The following is a 25,443-nucleotide window of genomic DNA, read 5'->3' on the forward strand; positions in this document are numbered from 1 at the left end:
TAATGAGAAAAACAAGGAAATAAAATTACAAAAACAACAGGCGGGTTGCCTTCTGGGAAGGCGGGTGTCCACTGTGCAGCCCGGGAGGATGCTCTCCCCCGTCCCATGTGCTGGTGCCCGGCCGTGGCCGGGGTGGGCCCAGGGGCGTCGGGGCTGAGCAAACACTGGGTGCTGCCTGTGGGCAGCGATTGCAGCGCTGTAGCCTTTGGTGGTGTTACCAGCCCTCGAGCTGCGCATCTGCCGCGGTGCCGGGAGAGGCGGGAGGGGAGTGACCGCAGAGGCCACGCACTGGAGCCATGCTGAGGACAGGCTTCAGCTCATCACACTGTTCCTGCTCTCCTTCCATACCTTGTCCTCTCCCCACTTCCTCATTGCCCTCTTGCGTCGTGTCTGTGCTCCGGCTGCTCAGGCAGATGATGTGTTCTCTTCTTGCCCTGCGCCGTCCCGGTGGGGGCTGTGGAAGAGCCTTGAGCATCTCAGGAAGGCTGACGCAGAGGGGCGAGGGGGGCCGTGGGGTGAGGGGGGCCATCCTGCTCTGCAGCGGAGGCAGTGATGCTCACACACCATGGCATCCTCTGGCCGGTCTCTGGCTTTGCAGAGAAGCCCCCAGAGATGGACGAGTGTCCTGGGGCCACTTCCCGGGTCCCCTGCTGTGGGTGGGAGCTGGTGCTGGGGGAGCTGCATGGTGTCTCCTGGTCCTGGCCGGAGTGATCGCCGGGGTCCTTCGCTGTGGTTCGGGCTCTGCAGACACTTATAGCCCTGGGGCTGTCGGGGTGCGATTCACGGCGCGGGGCTGCCCCGGGCACCCGCTGCCTCTGGCAGCCTCTTCAGGGGAGATCCCGGGGGCTGCTTCTCTGTGCGAGCTGGTGCACAGATAGAGATGTGCTAATCTTCCTCATGATTCATTTATCATCCCGTGAGGGTAATCTGTTTGGGAACTAGGCTGGTGGCCCTTGACCCCGCGGCTGACGGCAGCCTGAATCACCCCGGTCTGTGGCTGCCGTTTCACGTAACGTATTTCCAGTGCGCGGAGGCTAATTGCAAGCAGTGGCTGCTGAATGGGTTTGTTTTGCTCTCCCCGGAATTGCAGGAGCAGTTCCAGCAGTTTGGCCCCAAAGAAGCAACCAGCATGTGACAGAGGAACACGTTGTTAAGTTGTGTGAGTGATTTTATAATACTTAGAATATGATGCTATGGCAACCTGTTACAAACCCCAGATCAAATCAATTTATTTGTGTGCATCCCTGTAACTTTAATCTTTGCAAAGTCTGATCCGTTTTATGCCTTTGAGGCCACTGTGCAGATTAGTGCAATCAGGCAGAGCTCAGGGTTCAAAGCAAGAAGAGCAAAGGATGAGTGGTTTGCTCCAGACCAGGCTGTGCTTTAGTGTCCTAGAAAGTCAAAGAGCAAACAGTAAAAATCTGTCATCCTCGGCATTTTTTCGGCAGTGGAGTCATGGTGAGTTCGTGGAGAGGAGAAAGGGAAGGAGCTCCATAAACAATATGGGTGGGCAGGACATGAATTCTGCTATTGCCCATATACAATCCCACATCGTTTTAATTCATTTCTTGCATTGAAAAACTGGAAGATGCTAAGAGCTTAAATGTGAATGTGATAATGTAAGGCGAATTTGACCTGCTCTAATTTTAGAAAGACAAAGGAAAAAAAACATATATTGGTTTAATGTGATGTCAAATGTCAGTCATCGGTCCAGATTCACGTTTGCACAGAAACCTCTGGGTATTTCCCCCGTGACTCCAGCTGCATTGCAGGCACATCCCTCGGCGCCCTGCGGCTGCGATGGGGATGGGGATGGGTGCTGCTGGTCCCGCTTTGCCTTCACCCCTCAGCTGTCGGGTAGCTTTTTGCTCCACTCCATGGCATTGCAGCCCAGAGCCCAAAGAGTCCCCCTTCCTCTTGCTGTGCTGGTTCCCTGTGCTCACCTGGGCTGGACTCACACCTCTGGGACAGAATTATGGGCTTGAACTCCAGCCCTGAATTCCCCCCCGACATGCAGCCGATGTTCCCGTGGCTACAATCAGAGTCCATTAATTCTTGTTCCTTGGTGGTTGACTAATGAGAACTATCGATCCGCATCCTGTTGGTCCCTACCTTCCCTTGGTTACAGATGCTGAGCTCCCTGCTGCTCCTGTCCCCATACGTGCAATACATCCACTCACAGCACAGACTGGCAGCCCCCAACCAGATCTAACGGTGCCGGCTGCGGGGACAGAGCTCCGGGGCGCTGCCGGCTTTGGCTGCTCTCCACCGCTCTGCCATGAAGCTGGTCCCACAGTGACAGGGAGGGATGCCAAATCCCTGGCGTGGGCTGGCTGGGATCCCGCAGCGAGGGGCTGTGGCCGGGCGGGAGGCTGCGGTGCCCTCCCGTGACCCACAGCGGGCAGGGGGCTTTCTCCTGAATGCTTATCTACATGCACACGTATACATGTGTGTGTGTATGTGTACATCTGTGTGTTTCGAGGTGGAGTCAGGTTTCAGCAGGAGCAGAAGTCTGTCAGCCAGAGCAGTTGTGCAGACGGGCCGGAAGAGCAGGAGCCAGCCCTCCTTGGGCTCCGCTTTGGTCTCGCCTGAGCAGGGACGCAGCCCAACAGCCGCTCCTTTGCTGGCGCAGGCAACGCTGGGATTTTGCACCCACTGTGTCTTGTAGAAAACTTGCCTGCAGTGCCTGCTGCACCCCCTCAGCATCCTCCCTGCTGCATCCCCACAGCATCCCCTCAGCATCCTCCCTGCTTCCCTGCTGCATCCCCACAGCATCCCCTCAGCATCCTCCCTGCTTCCCCACTGCCTCCCTGCTGCATCCCCACAGCATCCTCACTGCATCCCCGCAGTGCATGACCCTGCTGAGGAGGGGCTGTGGGCACTGGAGCCTCCCCGTGACCAGCATGTGGTTGTCACCTGCTGTCACGAGAGCCGGGGCTGGTGGAGGAGGGCAGGAGTGGGGCGGTGGGGTGTGTGGGGAGGGAAGGAGTGGGGCAGTGGGGTGTGTGGGGAGGGCAGGCGCTGCAGAAGGTGGGGTGGGTACCCTGAGGACAGGAGCTGCATGCTTTGGAGAAGGCCTGGTGGGCATCGGTGCCCGGCTGCTGTGCCTGCCGTGCCATGCCATCCCGGGGCGGGCTGCCATGGGAACCAAACCTCGTTACTGCGAGATAAACAGTTGGACATTTTGGCCCGGCTTCTGCAGGACTAACCTGGCAGGGAGGAGAGGAAACTAAATTAAATCTCAGATTTTCTGACTCCCAGAGTAGCATCTGGCAGTACCGCTGCGAGCGGCGGTTTGGTTGTCTGCCTGGGAAGCCGTTGGTGTGACAGGAACAGGGTGTTTTTATCAGATGATCAGTGGGGGGCTGAGGTCATGCCTTTCTGAGGCCAGGGGCTTTTGTTTGATGCTGTCATGGCAGGTCCGTGGCACGGGGGCTGCTCCTGACTTCCTTGGGGTCTCGTGTCCTCATAACACCTTTTGCTGCCTCCAGATTCAGCGCTCAGGCGCCCTGTGGTGGAGCTGCCCTTGTTTGGGTCCTGCCAAGACCGTGCTGGGGTGTCCCTGGGCTTTACACCAGCGCCATGGAGCCAGAAGCCTCCTCCGCTATCCATGGCACCCGGGAGGCCGATCGGCCATGGATCCTGCCCAGGGAGAGGGTGCCAGATGGAGGGAAACTGTGGGGATGGGTTGTCATAGAAACCCATTCCTGCTGTCCCTGCTCCGCCGTCCGGCACAGCCCAGCACCACCAGCACTGCACCCCAGCCCCGCAGCTGGGCTCTGGTGGGCTCCCCGGGATGGAGCCTGGGGGCTCAGTGGGGCAGCGAGGGGTCCCGGCCTGCCCTGGGCACGGGGCTCTACAGATGACTTTTATCATCTTTTTATGTTGTCTGTTTCTTTTTTTCTCAGATTCAAGTTATTATTGTACAGGCAGCCCGCACGCCTGCGGCTTTGCCAAAGGAGATAAGCCCTTATCTCCCGCCTCGCACTGCTGCTGGGGGCACGGGGGGAAGCTGACACGCCTGCCTTTGGTTTTTCAGGAAACAGGAGCTGCTGAACAGCACGGATGTGACCGTCCCGGAGCGGCCGCTGTCACCCCCCCTCACCGCCCCGCCGACCATGAAGGTGAGTGCGCGGGCGATGCCGAGCCGGGCTGTGGGCGCCCGGTCCATCCGAGGTGCCGGTTTTGGAAAGCCAAGCTGGTGAGGAGCAGCACATCCAACGCAGCGGCTGTACGGATTGGGGCTGTTCCCGAGGGAGCAGCAGTAGGTGGTTTCTGGAGTTCAGCCCGCGGCGTGTTCCCACGCCCTTGGCGGCGGTGGGGCGTGCGTGCCCCCTCCTGCTCCACCACTCACCTCACGCCACCGCGAGCAGCGATGCCAAGCAGGGTGCGGAATCCCAGTGCTGTTATCCTTCTGATAACCCCCCTGGGCACCGTGGTGGTGGCTTCTTGCCAGCACCAGGCAAATGGCGCGTCCCTGGCAGGGTCCGACCCACCGCTCGGCCACCGCCTTTTGCAGGTGGTGGGACACGACGCTCCCCCTCAGCCCTCTGCCCGTGCCAGGCTGCCTCGGCAGGGCTCTGCCCCTCCTGCAGTTTTCCCAAACCCAACGGCAGAAGGTCAGGAGTGACCTGGTCAGACCTGGAGGGTGGTCCTGCTCAAGCTGGGATTACCAGGCACCTCCGCAGCCCCAGCTCGCAGGTATCTCGCTCACACGGTCTCAAGCGAGCAGGGAGTGCGCAGCCCTGTGCCGAGCACTGTCCTGGGTCAAAGCTTCAGAGCAAATTTGGCTAAACAGGATAAAATGCAGCAGGGGTTCACCAAAAGTACCTTCTGTCAGAATAACCCAAGGAATTTCTGTGATAGCAGAGTTTGCAGACAAAGAGAATTGTAGCTCTTCCCCCAGGTTGCTGCAGAGCGCTCGATATGCTGCCACACGGGAAATTACTCATTAAGCTGGAGAAGATGAGATGAACGTGAAGATTGCGAGGTGGCTGAGAACCTGGTTAAATGGTTGTTAGGAGCAAGTGGGCTTGGAAATAGGGAATTGAGTTGGAGGAGTTTATTAGTGGAGCTTCAGACAATTCGGCTTATTTAGGGTTTTGTGTCTGACCTGGGCACACAAAGCAGCCAGGAGCTCACACCGTGCACTGGTGACACGAGCTGTGGCATCTCATCGGGGTACAGAGGAGGATGGGGGGATTCTGGAGGGGGTGTTGAAGCCTGGAGTGATGGGAGGGAGCGAGGACGTGCCTCCGGGGAGAGCCTGCCACAGCAAGTGTCCGTGTTTCTCACGTGGGCTGTCCCGGCCAAGCTCCACGGCCCCAGCCTGCCCACCCTGCCCCTGCGGGAGGAAACAAATTGGTGGTGCAATTTATTTTGCTGTGCAGAAAGGTGGTAAATTGCTTGGTGACACCTGGCTGGAGCTCAGGCAGGACTTTCTGTGACTGTGAGCACTGCGGGACCGCAGCGTCCCCGGGGCTCATCCTGCTGCCGGGCTCCCTTGTGCCTTCCCAGGCTTTACAGCAGCACCTGTGTCCTGAGAGGGTCTGCCTTTGCCCTTGCCCTCATTGCCTTAAATGGAAATTCTGCCTTTTAATGAGCCTCAGAGCCAAGCAGGCTGAGCCCGGCTGTGCGGTCGCAGAGGTGGACCCCGATGCCAGAGCCTGCTCCCTGCCTGGGTGCTGCTGCAGGAGGGGTTACGGGTTACGGGACCCCAGGCTTGCTGCAGGCTGGGGGGTACGGCTGCTCCTCAGCTGGAGCCGGGCGATGGGGGGCAGCAGGAGGTCAGGCTCTTCACCGATGTCTGAACTCCAGCTCCAGGCTTCCCTCAGCATGGGAAACTTGGCACAGGAACCTATGGAAAGCCTGGCATGGAAAAAGTGTGTAGATGCTACTCTGTGTGCTCCAGGTAATGCAAGCTCCCCAAAAGCGAACGCTGAGCTCTGTCTTTTCATGCATCTCAAAGATGGCCCTTCCTTCTCCCATCGCGAGGCACGCAGCCCATCGTGGGGGCTGCGGGGGCTGTGCCCTGGGAGAGACCGGCCATGGCTTTGGCTGAGGACACGTGGGGGGTTTGCCCTCCATGGGCACGGCTGGAGGCTGCCGGTTTCACCGCTGGCTCTTCGTTTTTATAATCACGTAATTAAAGCAATTAAAAGGCGATTACCGATTTGTTCTGCTTTGCAGCAGGATTAAAGGGCTCCAGAATCTTTTGCAGATGGTACAGGTTGTCCTTTTGGAAAGGCGAGGCAGAGCTGGGCGCCTGCGGCATGTGCTCCCTCCCTCCTTCCCTCCGTCCTCTCGGCACTGGCCACGGCCGAGCCGCCACGGTGACGGCCGCCCGCGCTGGCACCCCGGCCGGGGAGCGGCAGAGGAGGGTCCTGCATCTTACCTGGACATTGCTTTGCCAGGCACAGGGAGCTCCAGAGGTGCCAAACAGGAATAAATCCTTCAGGCTGGGGGCTGTCCAGGAGCCACTGGGTTTTGTTTGTGCATCCGCGTGTTTGGAGCTTCCCTGTGGCCCTGCTGCCGCCCTGGTCTCAGCGGCGTCGGCTCTGGAAAGGCAGGGGCTGGTAGGTATTTGCTGACATTTAAGAGATGGAACCGGAGATGGCAGGGAGAGGAGATGTCAGGGGTTAAGGAGCCATCAGGTTGACAAAGGGAGACCTGTGGTGACTTTGTGGTTGGGAGCCAGAGACCTGGTCCTTCTGGAGAGGTCGGCTCGGTCCCCTGACTGTGGTGGTCCGCGGGGGGGGTGCCGGGCGGTGGCTCCGTGCTGGAGTAGCTGAGCCTGCGAGGAGATGCTGTGCAGCGTGAGTGGGTTCAGTCGGTATCCTCAGTGCCCGTCCTGCTCTGCCCTGCTCTCGGGAGACTTTAAGGTGCTTCCCAGAGATCTGTGCCAGACTTAGTGTTACGGAGAGGGACGAGGGGTAGGTAGGGGCAGCGGGAGCAGGGACAGGAGCAAGCCCCCGGCAGCTGGGGCTGCCCATGCTGTGGCACAGCCATGCTGGCGTTTTGGCCAAAGCAGTTGTGTCCTGCCTCCTCCCTGGGCGTTGCTGGGATGGGAAGGTGCTGTTGGTGCTATGTCAAGTCCACAGGCTCCTGGGTCAGCAGGTTGGATTGTCCTGAGCTGACTCTGAGAGGATTTAAGGTTGGGATTCGTTCAGCTCATTTGAAGGGCTGTGGCTTTTTTGTGCACACGGATTTCCAGTTGGAGAGGTTGGATTTTCTGTCTCCTGCCCAGCGCCCGGTTCCTGCTGCAGCTGTCCCATGTGAGTGCCCTCCCGAGGGATGCAGCGCATTCCCCCCAGGGCCGTGCATCCCCTTCATGGGTCCGTGCATCCCCCCGTGGGGCCGCGCATCCCGGCAGGTGCCCACTCGTCCTTTGCCAACCCTCACCCGCTTCCTGCCCAACCTGTTTGGGGCCCTTGGCCTCCCAGGGGAGCCACCCTTTGAAATAACAAAGCCTGGGTGCTGCCGAGCCTCTGCCTTGGAGAAACATTAACGAGGGGAGGTGGGGCGGGATGGCCATGCTGGGGCGGGGGGGGGGATCTGGGCAGATGATGGATTTCTTACGGGGCTTACTGGTGAGTGCTGGGCAAGTCGGGGAGGGCGCTGGGCTCTGCCCTGCCGTGCTCTATCCTTGGCAGCTCCTGCTGCTACAGAGTTTTCCTTCTGGGTGTCATTTTCTTCAGAAACCTTCAAAGGGGGCACCAGCTTCTGCTGGGAGCGCTCCTCGGTCGCAGGTCCCGGCTCCCTAAACTTACCCCTGGGGTGCTGGGGTGGTGGGATGGACACTGTGTGCTCCAGCTGGTCGCCTTTGGACCCGGGGTCTGGCCCGGTGCTGATGGAGAGAAACCATCACTTTCCTGTGCTGAAGCGCCGGGATGTGCCTGTACGTCCCCTCTCACGCTGCCAGGGTAGCACGCTCAGCAGTGAGGGGTGAGGACACGTGGGCAGGACAGGAATAGTGCAGCTGCTATTGAGTGTTTTGCATTTCTGAGGTGGTTAGGACAGGACAGGCTACCGGGCAGGTTTGTGCTGCCGAAGGTGTCGGGGGAAGCACTGCCCGCGCTGGCATTGCTTTGGCTGCACCTGGGAAGCAGGTCGGGGATCAGTTTGGAGCCGAGGGTCTCGGCGACCCGAGGGGGGCGAGTGTAGCCTGTCCCACGGCCAGTGACATTGCTTCCTGCCGGGCGTCACAAAGCTCTGGTTGTCTCCACTATAATTAACCAAAATATTTGTGGCCCCATAAAGCTTGGCTTCAAGTATGCATAAATCCCTGAAGGGCACAGACTGCTGTCTGCTTTGCTAAATACCTGTATGAGTTTTCTGCTGGAATTTGCTCCAGCAGGTGGGTCCAGTGCTGCTCCGGTTCTGGCTCCCACCCCGGCAAAGTGGGACCTGGAAACTATTCTAATTGACTCAACAGAGCATTTGTCCATCACAGGGACCTGAAGATAAATGGCATCTAAACCAAGCTCAAAATAAGGGAAAGTCTTTTTAAACTGCTCCCAGCTTTGGGCACAGAGCTCTTCTGAGCCCGGGGCTCGTTTTTCCTGCTGTAGGTGCGGTAGATAAAGACAGGGCATAGTCTGGAGCTGGAAACACAGGCAGGGTGTATCCCGAGCCAGGGCAGTCCCCGCTTGTCTTGGCATCGTCTTTCCCCCGTCCGAGCGGGTGTAGCTGAGAGCAGTCACTGGGCTGCTCGGACCATAAAGCTAACCTTTGCTCGCCACATTTATTAAAAGAAAATCTCTCTGAGGTTTTCCTTTCATCTTTGATTTTCCTTTCTTCATCTCCTCCTCTGTTTTTTTTCCTCTCTTTTTTTGTCTTTTGAGAAAGTCCAGTCTATTCTAAGCTCACCAAAAATCGCTCTCCCTGTGCCTTTCTCCTTGGTACCATGACCCCTTCTGCCCCAAATCTCGCATCCCTCTTCTGCAAACCGTTTCTGACAGCCGGAGCTGCGGATCCACTCCCTGCTCTCCCTCCTGGACCCGCAGCGTCTGCCCTGGCCCCAGCCTCTCCGCGGCGCGTGAGCCCATCCCTGCAGCGGGTGGCCGGGGGCAAACACGGGTTAGAGGAGGTGTGGGGTGAGGATGGGGGAGAGGAGGGACAGGGCTGGTGCTTTGTGTCTCCAGAAAAGCCACTCTCTAGTTGTTGTGGTTTAACCCCAGCCGACAACCAGGACCATGCAGCCGCTCACACCCCCCAGTTGGGATGGGGGAGAGAATCAGGAGAGTAAAAGTCAGAAAACTCATGGGTTGAGATAAGACAGTTTAATAGGTAGAGCAAAAGCCACGCATGTGAAGGCAAAGCAAAACAAGGAATTCATTCCCTGCTCTCCATGGCAGGCGGGTGTTCAGCCATCCCCAGGGAAGCCGGGCTCCATCAGTGTAATGGTGACTTGGGAAGACAAACACTATCATTCCAAATGTGCCCCCCTTCCTCCTTCTCCCCCCAGCTTTATATACTGAGCGTGACGTCCCATGGTATGGGATGTCCGTTAGGTCAGTTGGGGTCACTGTCCTGGCCATGTCCTCTCCCAGCCCATCACTGCTGGGGCTGTGAGGAGCAGAAAAGTCCTTGAGAGCTCAGCAACAACCAAAACCACCACTGTACTCTCAAAAGTATTTCTCATCCCAAATCCAAACCATAGCACTATACTGGCTGCTAATCAAGTTAACTGTATCCCAGCTGAAACCACGACAGGAGTTCACTGGGAGTGTCCCTGCATTTACAGCTGTAGTTTGACTAGATAATTTATTTGCATGTACTCGAGAGCAGGAGGAGCCGGATGAGGGATCAGGATCCTCCAGCTGAGGTCGGGTGGTTGCTGTGCTGAAGGGGTGACCCCGCAGCGGCCACCGCCAGGACTGGGGCTCCTCGGGCTGCGCAGGTAGGGCAGGGCAGGAATGGGGTTTCCTGAGTCCCCCCTTCCGGGGGGAAAGCACGGCTGAGCAGGACTGACGTGGAGAGAGAGGTGGTGACAGACTCTTCCCGGTCTGGGTTTGGTTCTTGTCCCAAAGCGTTTCCGAAGGCGCAGGGAGGGTGGCAGTGGGTTCTGGGGAGCAGGACGAACACCCTGGCTGCTGGGTCCGGCCACTCTCCAGACATACAGGGTTTTTAATTGGAGCCCAGGGCTCGCTAATCCCTTTAGTTCATTTGGCAAATAGGCCATTAACCCTGCGTTGGGCAGCCCAGCGCTCCGGCAGCGGCGTTGCCGGCGTTCCTGCAGCCGGTGAAACGCGGTGCCCAGGGCTCACACCTCGCACGGTAAGGGGCATGGGGGGGCTGTGGGTGTCTCACTTTCCAGAGTATTTGTTTGCTTTTTTGGACGGAGCAGTCTGGGCCGGTTTCCTTTCCAAAGGAGGGTTTGTCGCTGCTGTTTGTGTGCTCAGACCCTCCTGCCGGGGCCCTGCAGCAGTGTTGGACCCGGTCTCTTCCTCCCACTCCTCTTGAGGGGCAGAGCCAGAGTACCCGGTATGGGATGGGGGGTCTGTTTTCCCTGCCTTGGTGTGCCTTGGGCTGGCTTACCTCCTGTCTCCTTTAACTGAACAGGAGATTTCCTTTTTTTCTTTTTCAGTCGGCAGAATTCTTCGAAATGCTGGAAAAAATGCAGGTGAGCAGCAGCGTGCATGCTGGTGATGCGGAAGGTTCCCCACGTGGCAGAGGCTGCAAGGACAGGGATACCCCAGCACCTCGTACATTGAATGTGCTGGGGGGGGGCTGCAGGGTCATAGCTGGCTGTGAATGGTTGCTGTGGTCCCCAGCACGGTGTGAGCCACGGTCGGCACGGTGCTGCTCAGCTTTGCCAACGCAGGGTCCGGCACAGAGCGCGGCAGTGTCTCCGTGCCCCCGGGGTCAGGGCAAGGTGTTCTCTTGTCCCACACTCAAACACATCAGCATCTGCCCGAGGAGGAGGGTCAGGGGACCGGGGTGTCCCTTGTCATGTCCCTTGTCCCTGCTCATCCCCGGTGCCGGGATGTGCGGTGCTCGTGGTGCTCCCCCATTGCGGCACGGGCGGGTGCCAGCGGGGTTTGCCATCCCTGAGCTCCTGCCTGGGCCAGGCACTGTCAGGCACCAGGGCTGTTGCCCGGCCACACATCGCATTACCCACAAATTAGCTTCGTTTTGCTAAGCCCGAGCCACGCCATGGGGTCTGTCCTGGCACACCGGCAGCTCTGCCCAGCTCCTCCCAGGCAGAAACCCCCTCCTTTCATGCCACGCGTGTCAGAGTGGTTTCCATGTAGCAAAATACCCTCGTGGTTTCATCTGTGTAGTTGAAAGCATCTTAATTACTCCATATATTCTTTTTTGTTCCAAACAGGCACCAAAACTTGAAGAACAGAGGACTGGAAGCCAAAAACATAAGGTTGATTGAATTTTGTTTCTTGTGTGGATCTCTTCAAGTGTCCCCCCTTATCTCAGGGCTTTAATGCGTGTAGTCAAAGACAGTCACTCGAAGGACTAAAAAGGATTTAAATGTTATCTAAAAAGAAGGCACTGATTGAATTGCAAAGACGAGAGAGCGGTGCCTGTAAATCCTAATCCAGCTTTGTGTCCAAACCTGTGTGTTTCAGCGTCGAGCCGTGTGAAGGGGTTGGGTTCTGCTGCTGGGAAGCTTTCACTGGTACCGGGGACCCCTTTGGAATGGGACTGACGCTGCTGCAGAGCTTTCCTGCAGACCCTGAGTGGGGAGGGGTCCCCGGGCCGTGTCCCCTGGGCAGCACGGTGGCACCGCTGCCGGGGCTTGTGCCCATCACCGCCCACGGTGGCCTCGTCCGACAAGAGCTTCGCTCTGGGTGCGGGGCGGGGGGAACCAGTGCAGCTCCCGGGCTGGGTGTGCAGGGCTGTGGTTTTCAGGGACAGCTGGTGGGGAACAGATGGTCACACGCCGTGTTTTGATTCCTTTTTCCAGGAAGACTACATCCCGTACCCCAGCATCGATGAGGTGGGTGCCCTGAACCGCCCTTGAACGCCTTCTGGCGAATGCCTTCCCAAAATTGCCGATAACAGGGGAGCTGGGGGAGATCCTGTCCCCGAGAGGAGCTGCGCAAAGCACCTTCCCCCTCCCCACCTTTGCGGCTTCTGCTTTTCCTTGGAAGCATGTGCCCTTTTCTAGGAGAGAGAGAAGAGCTGGTTTTGCCCCCCATGGTGCCGGGTTGGGGGCTTTTGCTGGAGGGGGCAGCGGGGGGGGGACGACACAGGGTGACAAGCCCCTGCACCCCCCACCTGCACCCCAGACCTGCCTGACCCCTCACGGGCATGTGTCCCTCCAGATCCTGGAGAAGGGCAGCCCCTACCCGCTGATCATCCTGCCCCAGTTCGGGGGGTACTGGATCGAGGACCCGGAGAACCTTGGCACTCCCACCTCGTCCGACAGCAGCATCTGCGAGGAGGAGGAGGAGAACCTCAGCCCAAGCACCTACGGCTACAAGCTGGAGTGCAAAGGAGAGGCCAGAGCCTACAGGAAGCATTTTCTGGGGAAGGTGGGTGCCACCGCTGCCACTGGGGATGAGCCGTGGGCTGAAAATTGCACACTCCCCAAGAAAAAAAAAGAATCCTAAAATTGGGAGCAAAATGGGCAAATTTTGCAACTTGCCTCTTTGCGAGGAGAGGAGAAGGGGACCAGTGGGTGACCAACGGTGGCAGTGATGGCCATGCAGAGAGCCTTTGCCACCAGCCCCCCAGGACAGCAGGTGGGAACACTGGCTCTGAGCTGCCCGTCTGCGGCGACCCAGGGCTTGGTCGGACTCGGGGGACACTGGGCGGCTGCCTCCTGCCCCCCCTCCTTACCCACAGCACTGTAATCCTCTCCTCCCACTGAGCAGAGCTGAGAGCAGAGTGCTAAAGTCCACGGGCAGAGGGATTAAAGCCCTGGTCCCTGTGAGGAGGGGGTGTCCCCGAGGGGGAGGAGGGTATCGGGGTGGCAGATGAGTCCCCCGCTCCCGGCTGGGGCATGGGGCAGTGTCCTCGCCATCAAGGAGCTGCCTCCCCCACCCCTAATGCCCTGTTTTCTATTTCTAGGATCATTTAAATTTTTATTGTACAGCCAGCAGCCTAGGAAATCTGATCCTGTCTATTAAATGTGAGGAGGCAGATGGCACGGAATATTTAAGGATTATACTCAGGTATGGAAAAAAAAGCTTTGTTTAACAAAATATTTTCTCTTTGGGAGTCCCTTGTTTTGTTCCTACTGTGAATGCCAGAGCCGGGCTGGCAGCACGGAGGCTGTCGCACACGGAGGGGCTCAGGGAGGGGTGGGGAGCAGCAGCATCATCCTTTCACTGCTTCCGCACTGGGACTGCCTGGCCCCCGATAACGAACACGAGACTTTGATCTGTTGCTAAACCCGCTGAAACCGAGTGTAAACCTCTCCGTGACACGGGATAATGCCAGTCGCATCTATCGCCATCCCTCTGTAAGCTGACAAGACCCAGCGTGTCTGAACCGTTGTGTCAGTTCTCTCCAAACTATGAATATTTTAAGAGCTGCAGAGATGAGAAGAAAAATTGAGCCTTTGCTTACTAACCAGGCCCAACAAATTCTGCAGAGCATCGTTTCCCAGCAGCCGGCAGAGCATCGCTGCGTGCACACCACGGGGCTGGCGAGCGGGGGGCTGCAGCCCCATCTCTTTGCCTCAGACACCCCCTGATGTCTGCTCCTTTCTTTTTCTTCTCTAGGTCCAAAGTGAAGACGTTGCATGAAAGGATCCCCCTGGCAGGGTTTAGCAAGCTCCCCAGTATCCCCCAGATTGCAAAGGTGAAATGCTGGGCTGGGCTGGGATACCTGCAGCAAAGCCTGCACCGCTACGCCCGGCGCATTGGGTGGCGTTGGGTGGCGTTGGGCAGTGTTCGGTGGCATTGATGGTGTTCGATGGCATTGGGTGGCATTGTTAGTGTTGGGTGGTGTGTTGGCAGCGTTGGGTGGCATTGACACTGTTGGGTGGCGTTGGGCAGTAGTACCTGGGCTCTCGGGTCCAGGGGCACTTGATGGGTGGTGGTATGTGCTGGCCCCACTGTTGGTTACCTGCTGATCCCGGTCAGGTCACTGGTTCATATCTGGGGGAAGAGGTGAGGAAGTGGCAGCACCTTTGACCCATGGAGAGACCTGGGACTTGTCTTGCTGCATCCTCAGTCGGGTACCAGCCAGGCCTCTGGGCATCCCAATGAGAGGGTGCAAAGACGGGAGCTTCTGTAATCCAGGGCTGGATTTGGCTCCTTTATAAGACATTCACAGCTTTGCCGTGGGGTTTCGGCAGGACAGGGGTGTCTGCTCCCTGCGTCCAGGGACCCGGCACTGACTGCTCTTTCCCCGTGCCCACAGGCGTTCTGCGACGATGCCTCTGGGCTGAAGTTCAACCCGGTTCTGTACCCCAAGGTGAGGTGACTTACCCCGGGTCAGTCGCGTATTCGGCAGAGGGTTAACTCTCACCTTTTCTCCAAGATCCAACGGCTGCTTTGATACAGGGTGTGGATATTTGTACTGCATCCTTCTAGTCCCTGCCTTTGTAGCCGGCTGCAAAGGGGATGTGGGCAGTGCAGTGGTGGGGGGCCATGTGTCTGGCCAGCAGGTTGGCTGATGGCCATCTGATGGCACGTGCGTGCCACTGTCTCCTTCTGTCAAACGCCACCGAGGGTTGATGGCACTTGGGTATTAGTCTGCCCTTGGATCATGGGGAAGGAGGGAAAGGTGACCGTCTGTGGGGTATAAAACCAACCTGGATCCTGGTTTGATGCCTTAGGGCTTGCTCAAAACCCAGTGGGATGGGTTGAGGTGGTGCTCAAGAAGCCCTGCAGGATGAGATGCAGAGGTGGTGGGTCACTGGGTGGGACAGTGTGTTTTCTCCGGGTGACAGTCCCCACTGGTGACATACTGGGACTGACTCACTGCCCTTGCTGGGATCGCATCTCTCTGCGCTCTTGTGCTGCCATAGGGACCTGCTCCCGGGAAGCTACAAAGCAGATCCATTATTTTCAAGTACCTATTATGTGGCAGACCTTTTCTGTGGCAGGCACAGCAGTAAGTTATAAGGCAGTTCCGCCACCCTTTGATGTAGCCAAGGTCAAACCCATTTTGTTCCTCCACTGTGACTGTTGGTGTTGCTGTCAAACCCTTAGCTGGAGGTTTGAGAACATCTGATGTCCACTTGGGGAAGAAAAGTGTCTCTGACTTGGTGCCCGCAGAGTGGGGCTTGGACCGCGGAGCTGGAGCGCTGCAGAAACTGCCGCTATTTGCACCCAAAGGGCCCCAAACTTCCCCCAGAAAACCTGCGAGAGGTGCCGAGCAGCGTTCACTCTTCTGGACATCGCGTTTTGAACTCCTGAATTAAATCATTCATATTCTGTGGTACTGCAGGCTTCCCAGATGATAGTGTCCTACGATGAACACGAGGTCAACAACACGTTCAAGTTCGGTGTGATCTATCAGAAGTTCAGGCAGGTGAGTGGTGCCCGTGGCGTTGTCCTGGAGCACGTCCCCGCTCCCGAAGCTCTGCTCGCACAAGTGCGGGACCCCCGGGGCTGAAATCCGGCCCTGCGGTTAGTTCTGTCGCCTGCACCATGTTGTGTTACTGGGTGTCCTCACTAATAATGCATTTCTTATTGCCTGGATGTTTCCCCGACTCATTAAAAAATGATGTGACTGAAGAAAAATTCAGTATGGAAATCAGCCCACGAGCTGCTGTAGGGAAAAGTGGATGTGAAAATGGCTTTTAGCAGGCGTGGTGTTTTAATCAGATATAAGTTTAGACAGTGGAACAGTTACACTTGTCTTGGAGGACTGTGGGCTACGAAGAGGTGTCTGCTGGAAACGCTGTCGTTAGCCGAGGGACTGCGTCGGGGAGCGCAGAGGCAGCTGAGTCTGATAACTCACCCAAGATTGTTCTGACAGACACTCTAATTATCTTTACATATTGCGTTTCATTTTGTATTGAGTAACTCATGCAAGACCATAATTAAGGTCTCATTGTTTTGAAATACAGCACACGAGGGATGATTTAAGACTTGGATTTTTCCAATGAAGGACTCATTGGCGTTTTGGTGTTTCCTATGCGTTACCCTGAGGTTCCTGCCGTTGCTCAGATGTCACTCTCGGCGCCTTTGGGTGCCCCGGGGGCTGAGGGGGCTGCGGGTGTCCTGGCCCCAGGGACCCCATGCTCAGGGCAGGAGGTGGCAGGAGAGAGGTGGGCAGGGAGAGGTGACGTGGGCAGAAATTGCCATCAGAGCTGGGGCTCCTTTTGGGTTCCTTTCCCCATTGCTGTGGCACTTTTGCTGATAGCAATGTTAGATTTTAAGAAGATGCTCAGAGCAGGGTGACAAGCAGAAGGCATGTTTCAAAGGGACATTTCATATCAGTGGTGTCCGTGGTCATTGTGTCCGTAGCACCCATAGGGTGGCAGAGGAGCAGTGCTGGGGGGTCCCCGAAGGTGCAGGGCTGTCCCGGTGCGTGACAGCCGCTGGGACAAAAGACGTGCCCTGTGTTTTGTAGACCCAAGAGGAGGAGTTGTTCGGCAATAACGAGGAGAGCACAGCCTTCAAGAACTTCTTAAGCTTTCTGGGAGACACCATAACGCTCCAGGACTTCAAAGGGTAAGTTAAATAAAAAGAATGATTTTACAAATACATTTAACAAGAGACCATGTCAATGGTAAAAATAACTACTGTGCGAGAACAGAAGTCATCTCACTCCTGAGCGGGATGTACAGAGCAGAAGCAAATATAGCTTTGGCTTGTTTTTCAAAGCTGGGGGAGTTTTCCGAAAAAAAAATTGGAGCTGCCAAGAGAGAAAAACTTCCTTTCCTGCAGTTTTGAGAAAAATCTGACCATATCCAGCCATAGATGGAAGGAACTTGTATGAAAACACGCCCTGTCCGGTGGTGTGGGCTCAGCAGAGACCCCCAGCTGTGGCACGGGCCGTGGGCTGGCAGCCCTGGGCATCCCACCGCTGGCACCGCCGCTCCGGTGGCTGGCACCGCGGCTGCAGTCGGCCCCGGCCCCTGGCACCGCTCTGCCGCGCGCCCCCCATCTCAGAGCGGGGATGGCGATGCTTGGCTACGATACGTGACGCACGGTCTGTTCCTCCCCGTTTGCTCGCTACCAGATAAAGATAAATGAGCTGGTTTGTTCTGTCACCCTGTCCCCCGGCAGCCGCCGGCGGGCTCTGCTGTGCTTTCAATTAATATTTCTTCATTTCTCCCCGCCTTTCCCTTCGTCTCCAGTTTTCGAGGAGGTCTGGATGTCAGCCACGGGCAGACGGGAGCGGAGTCTGTGTACACGGTGTTCAGGGACAGGGAGATAATGTTTCACGTCTCCACAAAGCTGCCTTTCACGGAAGGAGACACACAACAAGTAAGAGAGATGAGCTTCCTCGCACGGCGGTGTCTGAGCCGGGATGCGCCGGGGATGCCCAGCCCTGGCACCGTGGTGGCCTCAGCTGGTGGCAGCGGTGGCATCAGCCACGGGGGCTCCCCGGTGGGCGGCGATGCCCCCGGAGCCGGTGTTTGCTCCCGAGGGAGCAGGAACCACCCGGCTTTACCCACCACGTGTCTTCCCTTCCCGCTCAGCTCCAGAGGAAGAGGCACATCGGCAATGACATAGTGGCCATCATCTTCCAAGAAGAGAACACGCCGTTTGTCCCAGACATGATCGCCTCCAACTTCTTGCACGCCTACATCGTGGTGCAGGTGGAAAACCCCGAGGCGGACAACACGGCGTACAAGGTGAGGGGAATCCCCACGGGCACAGGCCCATTTTTTGCTTCGGCGTCTCAGGCCGAGGTGTGGGGGCAGCTGCCCAGAGTCTGCCCTCCCCGTGAGCTCAGTGACACCACCAGCACTGTGCCTGCCCGGAGCAGGAGTGTGTATATTAAACATACATACGTATATATACACACAGACACACGTATATTTATGTATGCACTGTTACATAGTGTGTGTGTATACATACATATGTATCTGAAATATGTGCATGTATAAGAGCATGCTCATTTACTGAAGATTTTTGGTGCTACTCAGTATTTGAATGAGCCTCAGAACAGCTCGTACCCGTCTGACACATCGCTCAGGCATAGACAGCATAAACCCCGTTCTCCCTCTGTTTTCTCCGCAGAGATCCAGTAAGACAGAATTTTTCAAACCAAAAGCGCATTGCTTAGAGCCCCAGATGAAAACAGAATTTATAGGAAATAAATGTGAAAGGCCGTGCGTGGTTAACCCTCTCATGAAAGCAGGAGTGATGACAGGGCTGGGGAGGAGCGGTCCCTCGGCCCGGAGGGGGCTCTGGGGTGGATGCCCCGTGGCTCCTGGGTGCGGGGGTGCCTCAGCCAGGCGGTTCTGGGGGGAGCATCACCCACCCCACATCCCTGCGCTGGGGGCTGCCCTGCTGCACTCATGGGAATAACGTTTCTCTTGGCTCCACAGGTGTCTGTCACGGCCCGGGAAGATGTCCCCTCCTTTGGCCCACCCCTGCCCAGCCCACCAGTGTTCCAGAAAGTAAGAGATGAGACGGGAAGCATGTTCCAAACTATCAAAAAATATATGCGTATGTCTGAGATGTTTCCGAGCACACCTGCTTGGGGAAAATGCGACTTCTGGACGTTAAATGCATTTATTTTGATTTCTAGTGAGGCCGGTGAGGGTCTGATGGGGCGGGAGGCACCATCACAATACTCCCACGTCTGGAGGGGGCTGCAGGGTGCTGCGAGCCCGGGTTTTGGCTCGGGACAGCTTGGGTACCGGGGATGCGCAGAGTCCTTGGCTGGAGTTTCCCACCTTCCCTCTCTCCCGCAGAGCCCCGAGTTCCGGGAGTTCCTGCTCACCAAGCTCATCAACGCCGAGACTGCCTGCTGCAAGTCCGACAAGTTTGCCAAGCTGGAGGTAACGCTGCCCATCCCTGCCCGGCATGTGTCTCAGTGCACTTGGTGGCCATGGGGTCCTGTGAGGCCACTCTGCCCTCAGTGGGGGGACGAGACGGGTGTCCCATGGGGTTGATGCTACTGCCCCCTCCCTCAGAACCCCCAGCTGAGCCTGTTCTCGCCCCCCCAGGACCGGACACGGGCTGCCTTGTTAGACAATCTTCACGACGAGCTCCACGGGCACACGCAGACCATGCTGGGGCTGGGGCCCGAGGAGGACAAGCTGGAGAACGGGGGTCACGGAGGCTTTCTGGAGTCTTTCAAGGTAAACCTCCGTCCCTTGCCAACAGCAAAGCTAAAACGCACCTGAGGCTGGCAAAGCACCTTTTAGTCGAAGGTACAGTTGAGCGGTACTGGGGGGTGAGAGGTGTCCTCTGAGAGCAGCGTGGTGGGAGGAGGTAGGAGCTCACCACCACCAGCGCCTGGTCAGCCAGCAGACTCCAAGCTGGTCCCAGTGGGGACCAGCACAGGCTGATGTGGTTGTGGTGTTGGCCAGTGCCACCATTGGGGTGACCTCCCCAGAGCCCTGGAGCACCTCCTCTCCCAGCAGTGTGCTCCGGCATTCACAGTGTCTCCAGAGTGGTCTCAGTCCGGAGCCGTTGGGCTCCGCTGCTGCGGGCCAAGTCCTGCTCCTGTCCCCAGGCAGTTGGCTGTCCCCATTGTGCCACCCTGGCTGCGGGACGGGGCTGGGGGCAGGACACCAGGGGCAGGAGTTGGTTGTTGTGTTAAACAAGTGACAACAAGAGGTGGATGAAGCTGAGCCACTGTTGGAAGCAGGGACAGGACCAGTTGGGCAGCAGGGATGTCCTTCAAAATGGAGGGGCAGCGCTTGAGTCTGGGGGGACGAGCTGTTGCCAGAAGTCCCTGGTGAGGGTCCCTGTGGCAGCGATGGGGACGTGCCGGGAAGGGCTGGCACGTGTCAGTCCAGGCTGCACCCCTGGGTGGGTGTTTGGTGGAACCCCCAAGCCAGGGCACCACATCCCTGCTGTGGGTGATGCCTTTGGCCGTGCTTCGTCCCGTGCAGCTCACCCTCGCCTCTCCCCATCCTGTTCCTGGCGTTGGCTCTCCGGGCAGAGGTGGTTTTAGCTGTGCCTGTGTCGGGGACGGGTGCTGGAGCTGGGTGACTGTCACCATCTTGGCTGAGGGGTCTGTGCTGGCTGCGGCTGCGTGGAGACACCTCCTGCCATCACCCTACAGCCATGGGTTTCTCTATACCGTAGAGAGACGGGCACTGGTGGATGGGTCACCTCATCCTGCACCCATCGGCTGCAGAGGGGGGGTTGAGCAGCTCCTGGCCCCCGCGGTGCGTGGAAGCTCGGTGTGTCCTGTGTGTCCATATGAGACACGCAGAAATGGGGATGCTGTGCAGTTGTACACCACAGCACTCACTTCCGGGTCGGAGACAACGATGTTAAATTATCAATTTTTTGCCTGCTTTCTGTGTAGGAGAAGGTGGACTCTGCTCTCGTGGCGTTGCAGGGGGTGCCGGGGCAGGCGATGAGCTCCCTGGTCCGGGCTGGGCTGCGTTTGCCCGGCCGCCTCGGGACCGCGCTGCTGGGCTGCCTCCTCGCCTACGTCCTGCACCGCGCGCTGTCGGAGTGAGCAGAGACGGTCAGGGAGAGGGCTGGCAGGGGGTGAATCCTCATCCCCACCCTTTCTTTTTGGCCGGTGCCTCACACCCCCACCAGGCCCGCAGCCCCCTCCTCCCCGGCCCTGCCATGGGGGGACCGGCCGCTCAGAGGGAAGTGGAGGTTGTTTTTGCTGGGCTCTGAGCAAACCCAAGGGGTGCCTTCATGTGGAGAGGAGCCTCTGGCCACCCCCCGGGAGGGGGTGTCGGGGTCCCTGCAGAGCCCCGTGGCCTCGGCAGCCCCGGGCAGGACCCTTCCTGCTGCTCGGCACGAGTGCTGGCTGGAGCTGCTGGCAGCAAAGCGAGCAACCGGCTCCTTTTATCTGCAAACACTGTCAAATTTTGTATGAATTGCTGACCCTAATAAATCCGGTGCGATGGACTCTCGCTTGGTGTTTGTTACTGGCTGGGCAGGAGGGGACAGCGCGGGGCTGTCAGGTGGCCACGGTCCCCGGCACCGGCTGGGACTCAGGCTGCAGCTCCTGCTTACCCCAGTGCAGGTCTGCCTGCAGCTCCGTAACCTATGGATAACCCATGGGTAACCTATGGATATGGTCCTCCACAAACCTGGCCCTGGGTGGCTCGTTTCCTCCAAAACCTCTTTCCCTTGAGTGGGGATGGGGGGGGGCCGGAGCAGAGGCAGCCGTGGCGCGGGGGGCAGCGCAGCAGCAATTCGGAGGGAATAGCTGCGGGGAGAAACTTTCCTGTAATTTGGCAACCTGGCATCACAGTCCAGTTTGGGCTCCCGTTACTATGGTGACTACAGTAACGAAAATATGGGTATAGATTTGGGGTTTTTTTTAACTTGTGCATTTCACTGCTGCTTTTCATAGCGTGTGCCAGACTTCCAAAAGATCTCGTGGTTGTATTTGTAAGTGCTCGGGACAACAACTGAGCGAAGATGTTAAAAATAAATAGCCCGGGTTCTGTTTAAGCACCCAGACGAGAGTTTGGATCTGCAGAAGATCTCCATCCCCATAGCTGCAGTCCTCAGCCCTTGCACCCAGCGTTGCGGGGGGAAAACCCGACCTCGTGGTGGCCGTGGGGGTCCCCGAGGGGTGGCTCGTCCTCGGGCTGGGCAGAGCCATGGCTGCTGCTGGCACTCGTGGGGTTGTTGGTGTGCGCTGGCTCTCGGGGGTGGGAGGGACCAGGCAGGTCACGCTCTGGGTGTCCGGGGGGGCTGGAGAGGGGATTTGGGGTCAGTGCCCCACAGGGTGGGGATGACCTGCTGTCCCCTGTCCCCTCTGGCCACAGAGAGCCATCCGGGTACGTAGCCACTCCATGGAGACGATGGTGGGCAGCCAGAAGAAGCACCATGGCGGCGGCATCCCGGGCAGCCTCAGCGGGGGCATCGCACACAACAGCAGCGAGGTGACCAAGACCACCTTCTCGGTGAGCGCGTCCTGCTGTCCCTCTGTCCCTCCCTCCCTCCCCAGCCTGGGGGGGGCACACTGCGCTGGCAGAGCCTGGCAGTCCCCTGGGCAGGCAGGGAGTGTAGAGGTGAGGAGATCCGTGCCGAGCATGATTTAATGAGTGCTGTGTTCAGGTTGGGTTGGTTTAGTGGCAGAACTGAAGATTAGCTTCCTGGGGTTTTCAGCCCCAAAGCACAACGGAGATATAAAAGCAATTCTGGCATTACACGTTTGCTAGATGCGCAGCCTGAGAATTGCGTTATTCCTCGTAGGATGTTTAGTCTCAGGAGCTTCTAGGAAGGAGCTTTGCTCCCCAACCTGGACTGTTCTGTGCTTTCAGCCCCCCGTACCAGCCGCTGCTGCCAAGAACCAGTCCAGGAGCCCCATCAAGCGCCGTTCGGGGCTGTTCCCTCGCCTGCACACGGGCTCCGAGAGCCAGGCGGAGAGCAGGACGAGGTGGTAAGTTGGGCATCGCCCTGGTAACTAAGCTTAAAAACACCTATTGCACATTAAATGTTAGGGAAGCTGTTGGGGGGTGCTGGAGTCCTTGCCTGGGGCACAGCCAACAACGAGAGCTGCTTTTGCTGTGTTGGAGGGAGTGGTGCCTTGGATCCCTTCCCTCTGTTTTAAGTCGGAGCGGTGGTATCCAGAGAGCATCTGTTACTCTTAGAGTTTAGCATTTGTTGTTAGGGAGTATAATTTGACCATCCTTTTTAAGTCTCTTGTGTAACTTGTGCAACCTGTCTCTTTGTGCCCTCAGCGACAGTGTTTCTGGAGCCCAGAAGACACCAGATTTGGGACATTCTTCTCAAGAGATGAAGTCTGAAACCTCATCCAACCCCAGCTCTCCTGAAATATGCCCCAACAAGGACAGGTGAGCCCGGAGGAGCCCTCGCCTCCTCTGACTGGAGCTCGAGTCACCCTGTAGCTGACAGACCATCAGGAACTTTGTCAAACAAAACCATCTTCAGGTTTTGCTATAAATAAGTTTGATATTACGGGACGAAAAAAAAGATTCTGGTGATTCATGAGCACAGCTCCTTTATGGTCTGAAAATAGCCGTCTTTAAAAAGAAGAGGATGAGCAAAGAGCAGTATTTGGCAGAAGTTGCCCAAACCCTCGTGGCACGGGAGCCGGTGGTGCCCGTCCCTCCCTGCCACCAGGCAGTCAGCCTGGCCCGTGGGTTCCTGCTGGTGGCACCCACCAACTGCTTTGTCCCATGCTCTTGGAGATGGTTCCTTACAGAAACAGCCCCCGGGTTTGTCCCAGTGGCAGTTGCTTTGCCCGGGGGTGGGCAGGAGGGTCTGTCCCCGCTGTCATAGCCCGAGGGACACAGCTTCCCGAGTGAACAACCACGCACCCTCCGTTTTTTTTCACCCCTCTTCCCAGGCCATTCATTAAACTGAAAGAGAATGGGAGGTCAAACATCTCCCGTTCCTCCTCGAGCACCAGCAGCTTCAGCAGCACGGCAGGGGAGAGCGAGACGCTGGAGGAGTACGACAGCGTGGTAAGCAGCAAACCGCCCCGTGGCACCCATGGGACCCACGGCCCCGCACACCCTTGGCTGCCCCTGGGCCCTCGGGGGGGCTATGTGAGGGGAGAAGGGTCCTGCAGACCCCAGGTGCCTCCTCCCTGCTGACGTCCTGGGGCTTAACCCTGTCCCCGGGTGCGGGAGGAGGAGCGTCGGGGTGCCTGGTGGGACACCCCAGTGAGCCTTGGGGTGCACTGGGACAGTGCTGGGTGCACTGAGGCAGGAGGTTGCTCCATTGGGGTGAGCTCTCTCTAATGAGCAGGGATGTAACGGGGCATCAGCGGGGCATGGGGAGGAAAGGTGGCTGCACAAGGGAAAGCCACATCTCAGTCTCTCCCTGTGCAGGGAAGCCAGCCGTCCACGGCGTCCCCGTTCAAGCAGGACGTCTTTGTCTACAGCGCTTCGCCCGGCAGCGAGAGCCCGAGCATGGGGGCTGCGGCCACCCCCGTCATCATGAGCAGGAGCCCCACAGGTGGGTGGCAGGAGGGCTGGGGGGGCACCAGCTCTACCTTGGCTCCCGGAGTCCTTGGAAGCCCCTGGGGTCCCACAGCGGTGGGTCGGGATGGGGTCTGTGGTTCTGGGATGGAGAAGCCCCCTCCCAGCCTTGCCCGGGCTGGCAGGACGGGCATCCCACGGGATGCAGGGCGAGCCCTAGCTCCTCCTGAAACCCTCATCCCGACGGGGCTGTTCCGGAGAGACAGCCCCATGTGCTTTATTTCTGTATTTCCACGGGGAATTTGTTTCCCTTCTAAATCAGAGCGCAGCGGTGGCTCTTGCTGTGGCTTTGTTTCCCCCTGTCTCCCCCCGCAGACGTGTGCAGTAGTCGTGGAAACTCGCTGTCTCCAAGGGCCCGGCCGTGACTCACAAATTATTTAATAAAGAGGCAGCTTCCCTTGGTCTCGGCTCCGTTCCCCCCGCTGCTAACTCACTCTGCCGCCGACTCCATCCGGTCCAGTCGGACGATTTGCAAAACGGGCTGCAATTCAACAGGGGTGAAATGGGCAGAAATGGGCCCTTTGGTGCATCCCGCGGTGCCGGGGCTGGGGGGTGTCTGCAGTGTTCACCCCTCACCCGCGCGTTGCTGCGGCTTTAATCTCCTCCCACAGCAGAGCCCCTGCCGGAAAGCACCCCGATCCCAATGAAAACACACATTATGAACTGAGGAGCTGTTTGTGGAACAGCCTGGGGAGGGGCACAGATCCACCCCCAGCCGCTGGGTAGCTGGGGGCAGCACGGGGAGAACGGGGCTGTGGGGCTGGCGTTTGTATCGCAGCACCACACAGGTCCTTCTCCTTATTTCACTAGCCATTTCCTGAACTATTAAACCACCCCCTTTTAATGTTTAATGTGTTTATTTTGTATTTTTCCTGCCAAGAACATGGAAATCCACCCATACATTATACGGATCAGTCATTTCTTGTAGCCTTTTCAGTGGCATTTCCAGTAGAAAGACTGTGAAATGTAATTAAGCCTCAATTTGCTCCATCAAAAACATTGAATGTACAGATTTTGCCAAACATTCCGCCAAGAAAGACTAAATATTGGTAGCACTTGTGACAGTCAATAGACTTCAATAGAAGTGCCTGGCTGTCAGGCTGGGCAGTCAGCGCTGCAGCTTCTGCAAATATTTTTGTTCGTAGATTATTATTTTTCTTCTTTGCTTTTCCCCTCCCTCCAGCAGATATAAAGAACAGAAACTCTCCGAGGTCAAACCTGAAGTTTCGCTTCGACAAGCTCAGCCACGGCAGCTCCAGCACGGTGGGTGCCGGTGGCTCTTGGGGCACGGGGCAGCGGGGGCCTGGGGGGGACCGGGGGCTGTGGAGCAGGAGGCAGAGCCCACGGGGGGCCGGCAGTAAGGGAGGGGATGGGGAAGGGGAGGCGGAAGGGATTTCACAACTTTTTGCCCCTTTATTTGCAACCCAACCCATATTCTGTTTCTCGTTTAGAGCCACTAG

General features: G+C 57.7%; 1 protein-coding gene across 1 annotated transcript in view; it reads left to right on the forward strand.

Annotated features, from left to right (window-relative positions):
• Nucleotides 1–25,443, forward strand: part of RAP1GAP2 (RAP1 GTPase activating protein 2) — a 72,508-nt gene extending 47,065 nt beyond the window's left edge. Inside the window, exons 4-25 of the mRNA XM_074160899.1 lie at nt 4,040–4,124; nt 10,589–10,624; nt 11,333–11,377; nt 11,924–11,956; nt 12,285–12,494; nt 13,033–13,136; nt 13,689–13,767; nt 14,332–14,385; nt 15,364–15,447; nt 16,495–16,595; nt 17,225–17,354; nt 17,570–17,725; nt 18,425–18,496; nt 18,794–18,880; nt 19,049–19,183; nt 21,800–21,937; nt 22,298–22,416; nt 22,718–22,831; nt 23,347–23,464; nt 23,834–23,960; nt 25,170–25,246; nt 25,435–25,443. Coding sequence (XP_074017000.1) covers nt 4,040–4,124; nt 10,589–10,624; nt 11,333–11,377; nt 11,924–11,956; nt 12,285–12,494; nt 13,033–13,136; nt 13,689–13,767; nt 14,332–14,385; nt 15,364–15,447; nt 16,495–16,595; nt 17,225–17,354; nt 17,570–17,725; nt 18,425–18,496; nt 18,794–18,880; nt 19,049–19,183; nt 21,800–21,937; nt 22,298–22,416; nt 22,718–22,831; nt 23,347–23,464; nt 23,834–23,960; nt 25,170–25,246; nt 25,435–25,443 — 2,113 coding nt within the window. The remainder of the gene's footprint in view (nt 1–4,039; nt 4,125–10,588; nt 10,625–11,332; nt 11,378–11,923; nt 11,957–12,284; nt 12,495–13,032; nt 13,137–13,688; nt 13,768–14,331; nt 14,386–15,363; nt 15,448–16,494; nt 16,596–17,224; nt 17,355–17,569; nt 17,726–18,424; nt 18,497–18,793; nt 18,881–19,048; nt 19,184–21,799; nt 21,938–22,297; nt 22,417–22,717; nt 22,832–23,346; nt 23,465–23,833; nt 23,961–25,169; nt 25,247–25,434) is intronic.

This window comes from Numenius arquata, chromosome 18 (assembly GCF_964106895.1).
Source record: "Numenius arquata chromosome 18, bNumArq3.hap1.1, whole genome shotgun sequence".
In the NCBI taxonomy this organism is placed as follows: Eukaryota; Metazoa; Chordata; class Aves; order Charadriiformes; family Scolopacidae; genus Numenius; species Numenius arquata.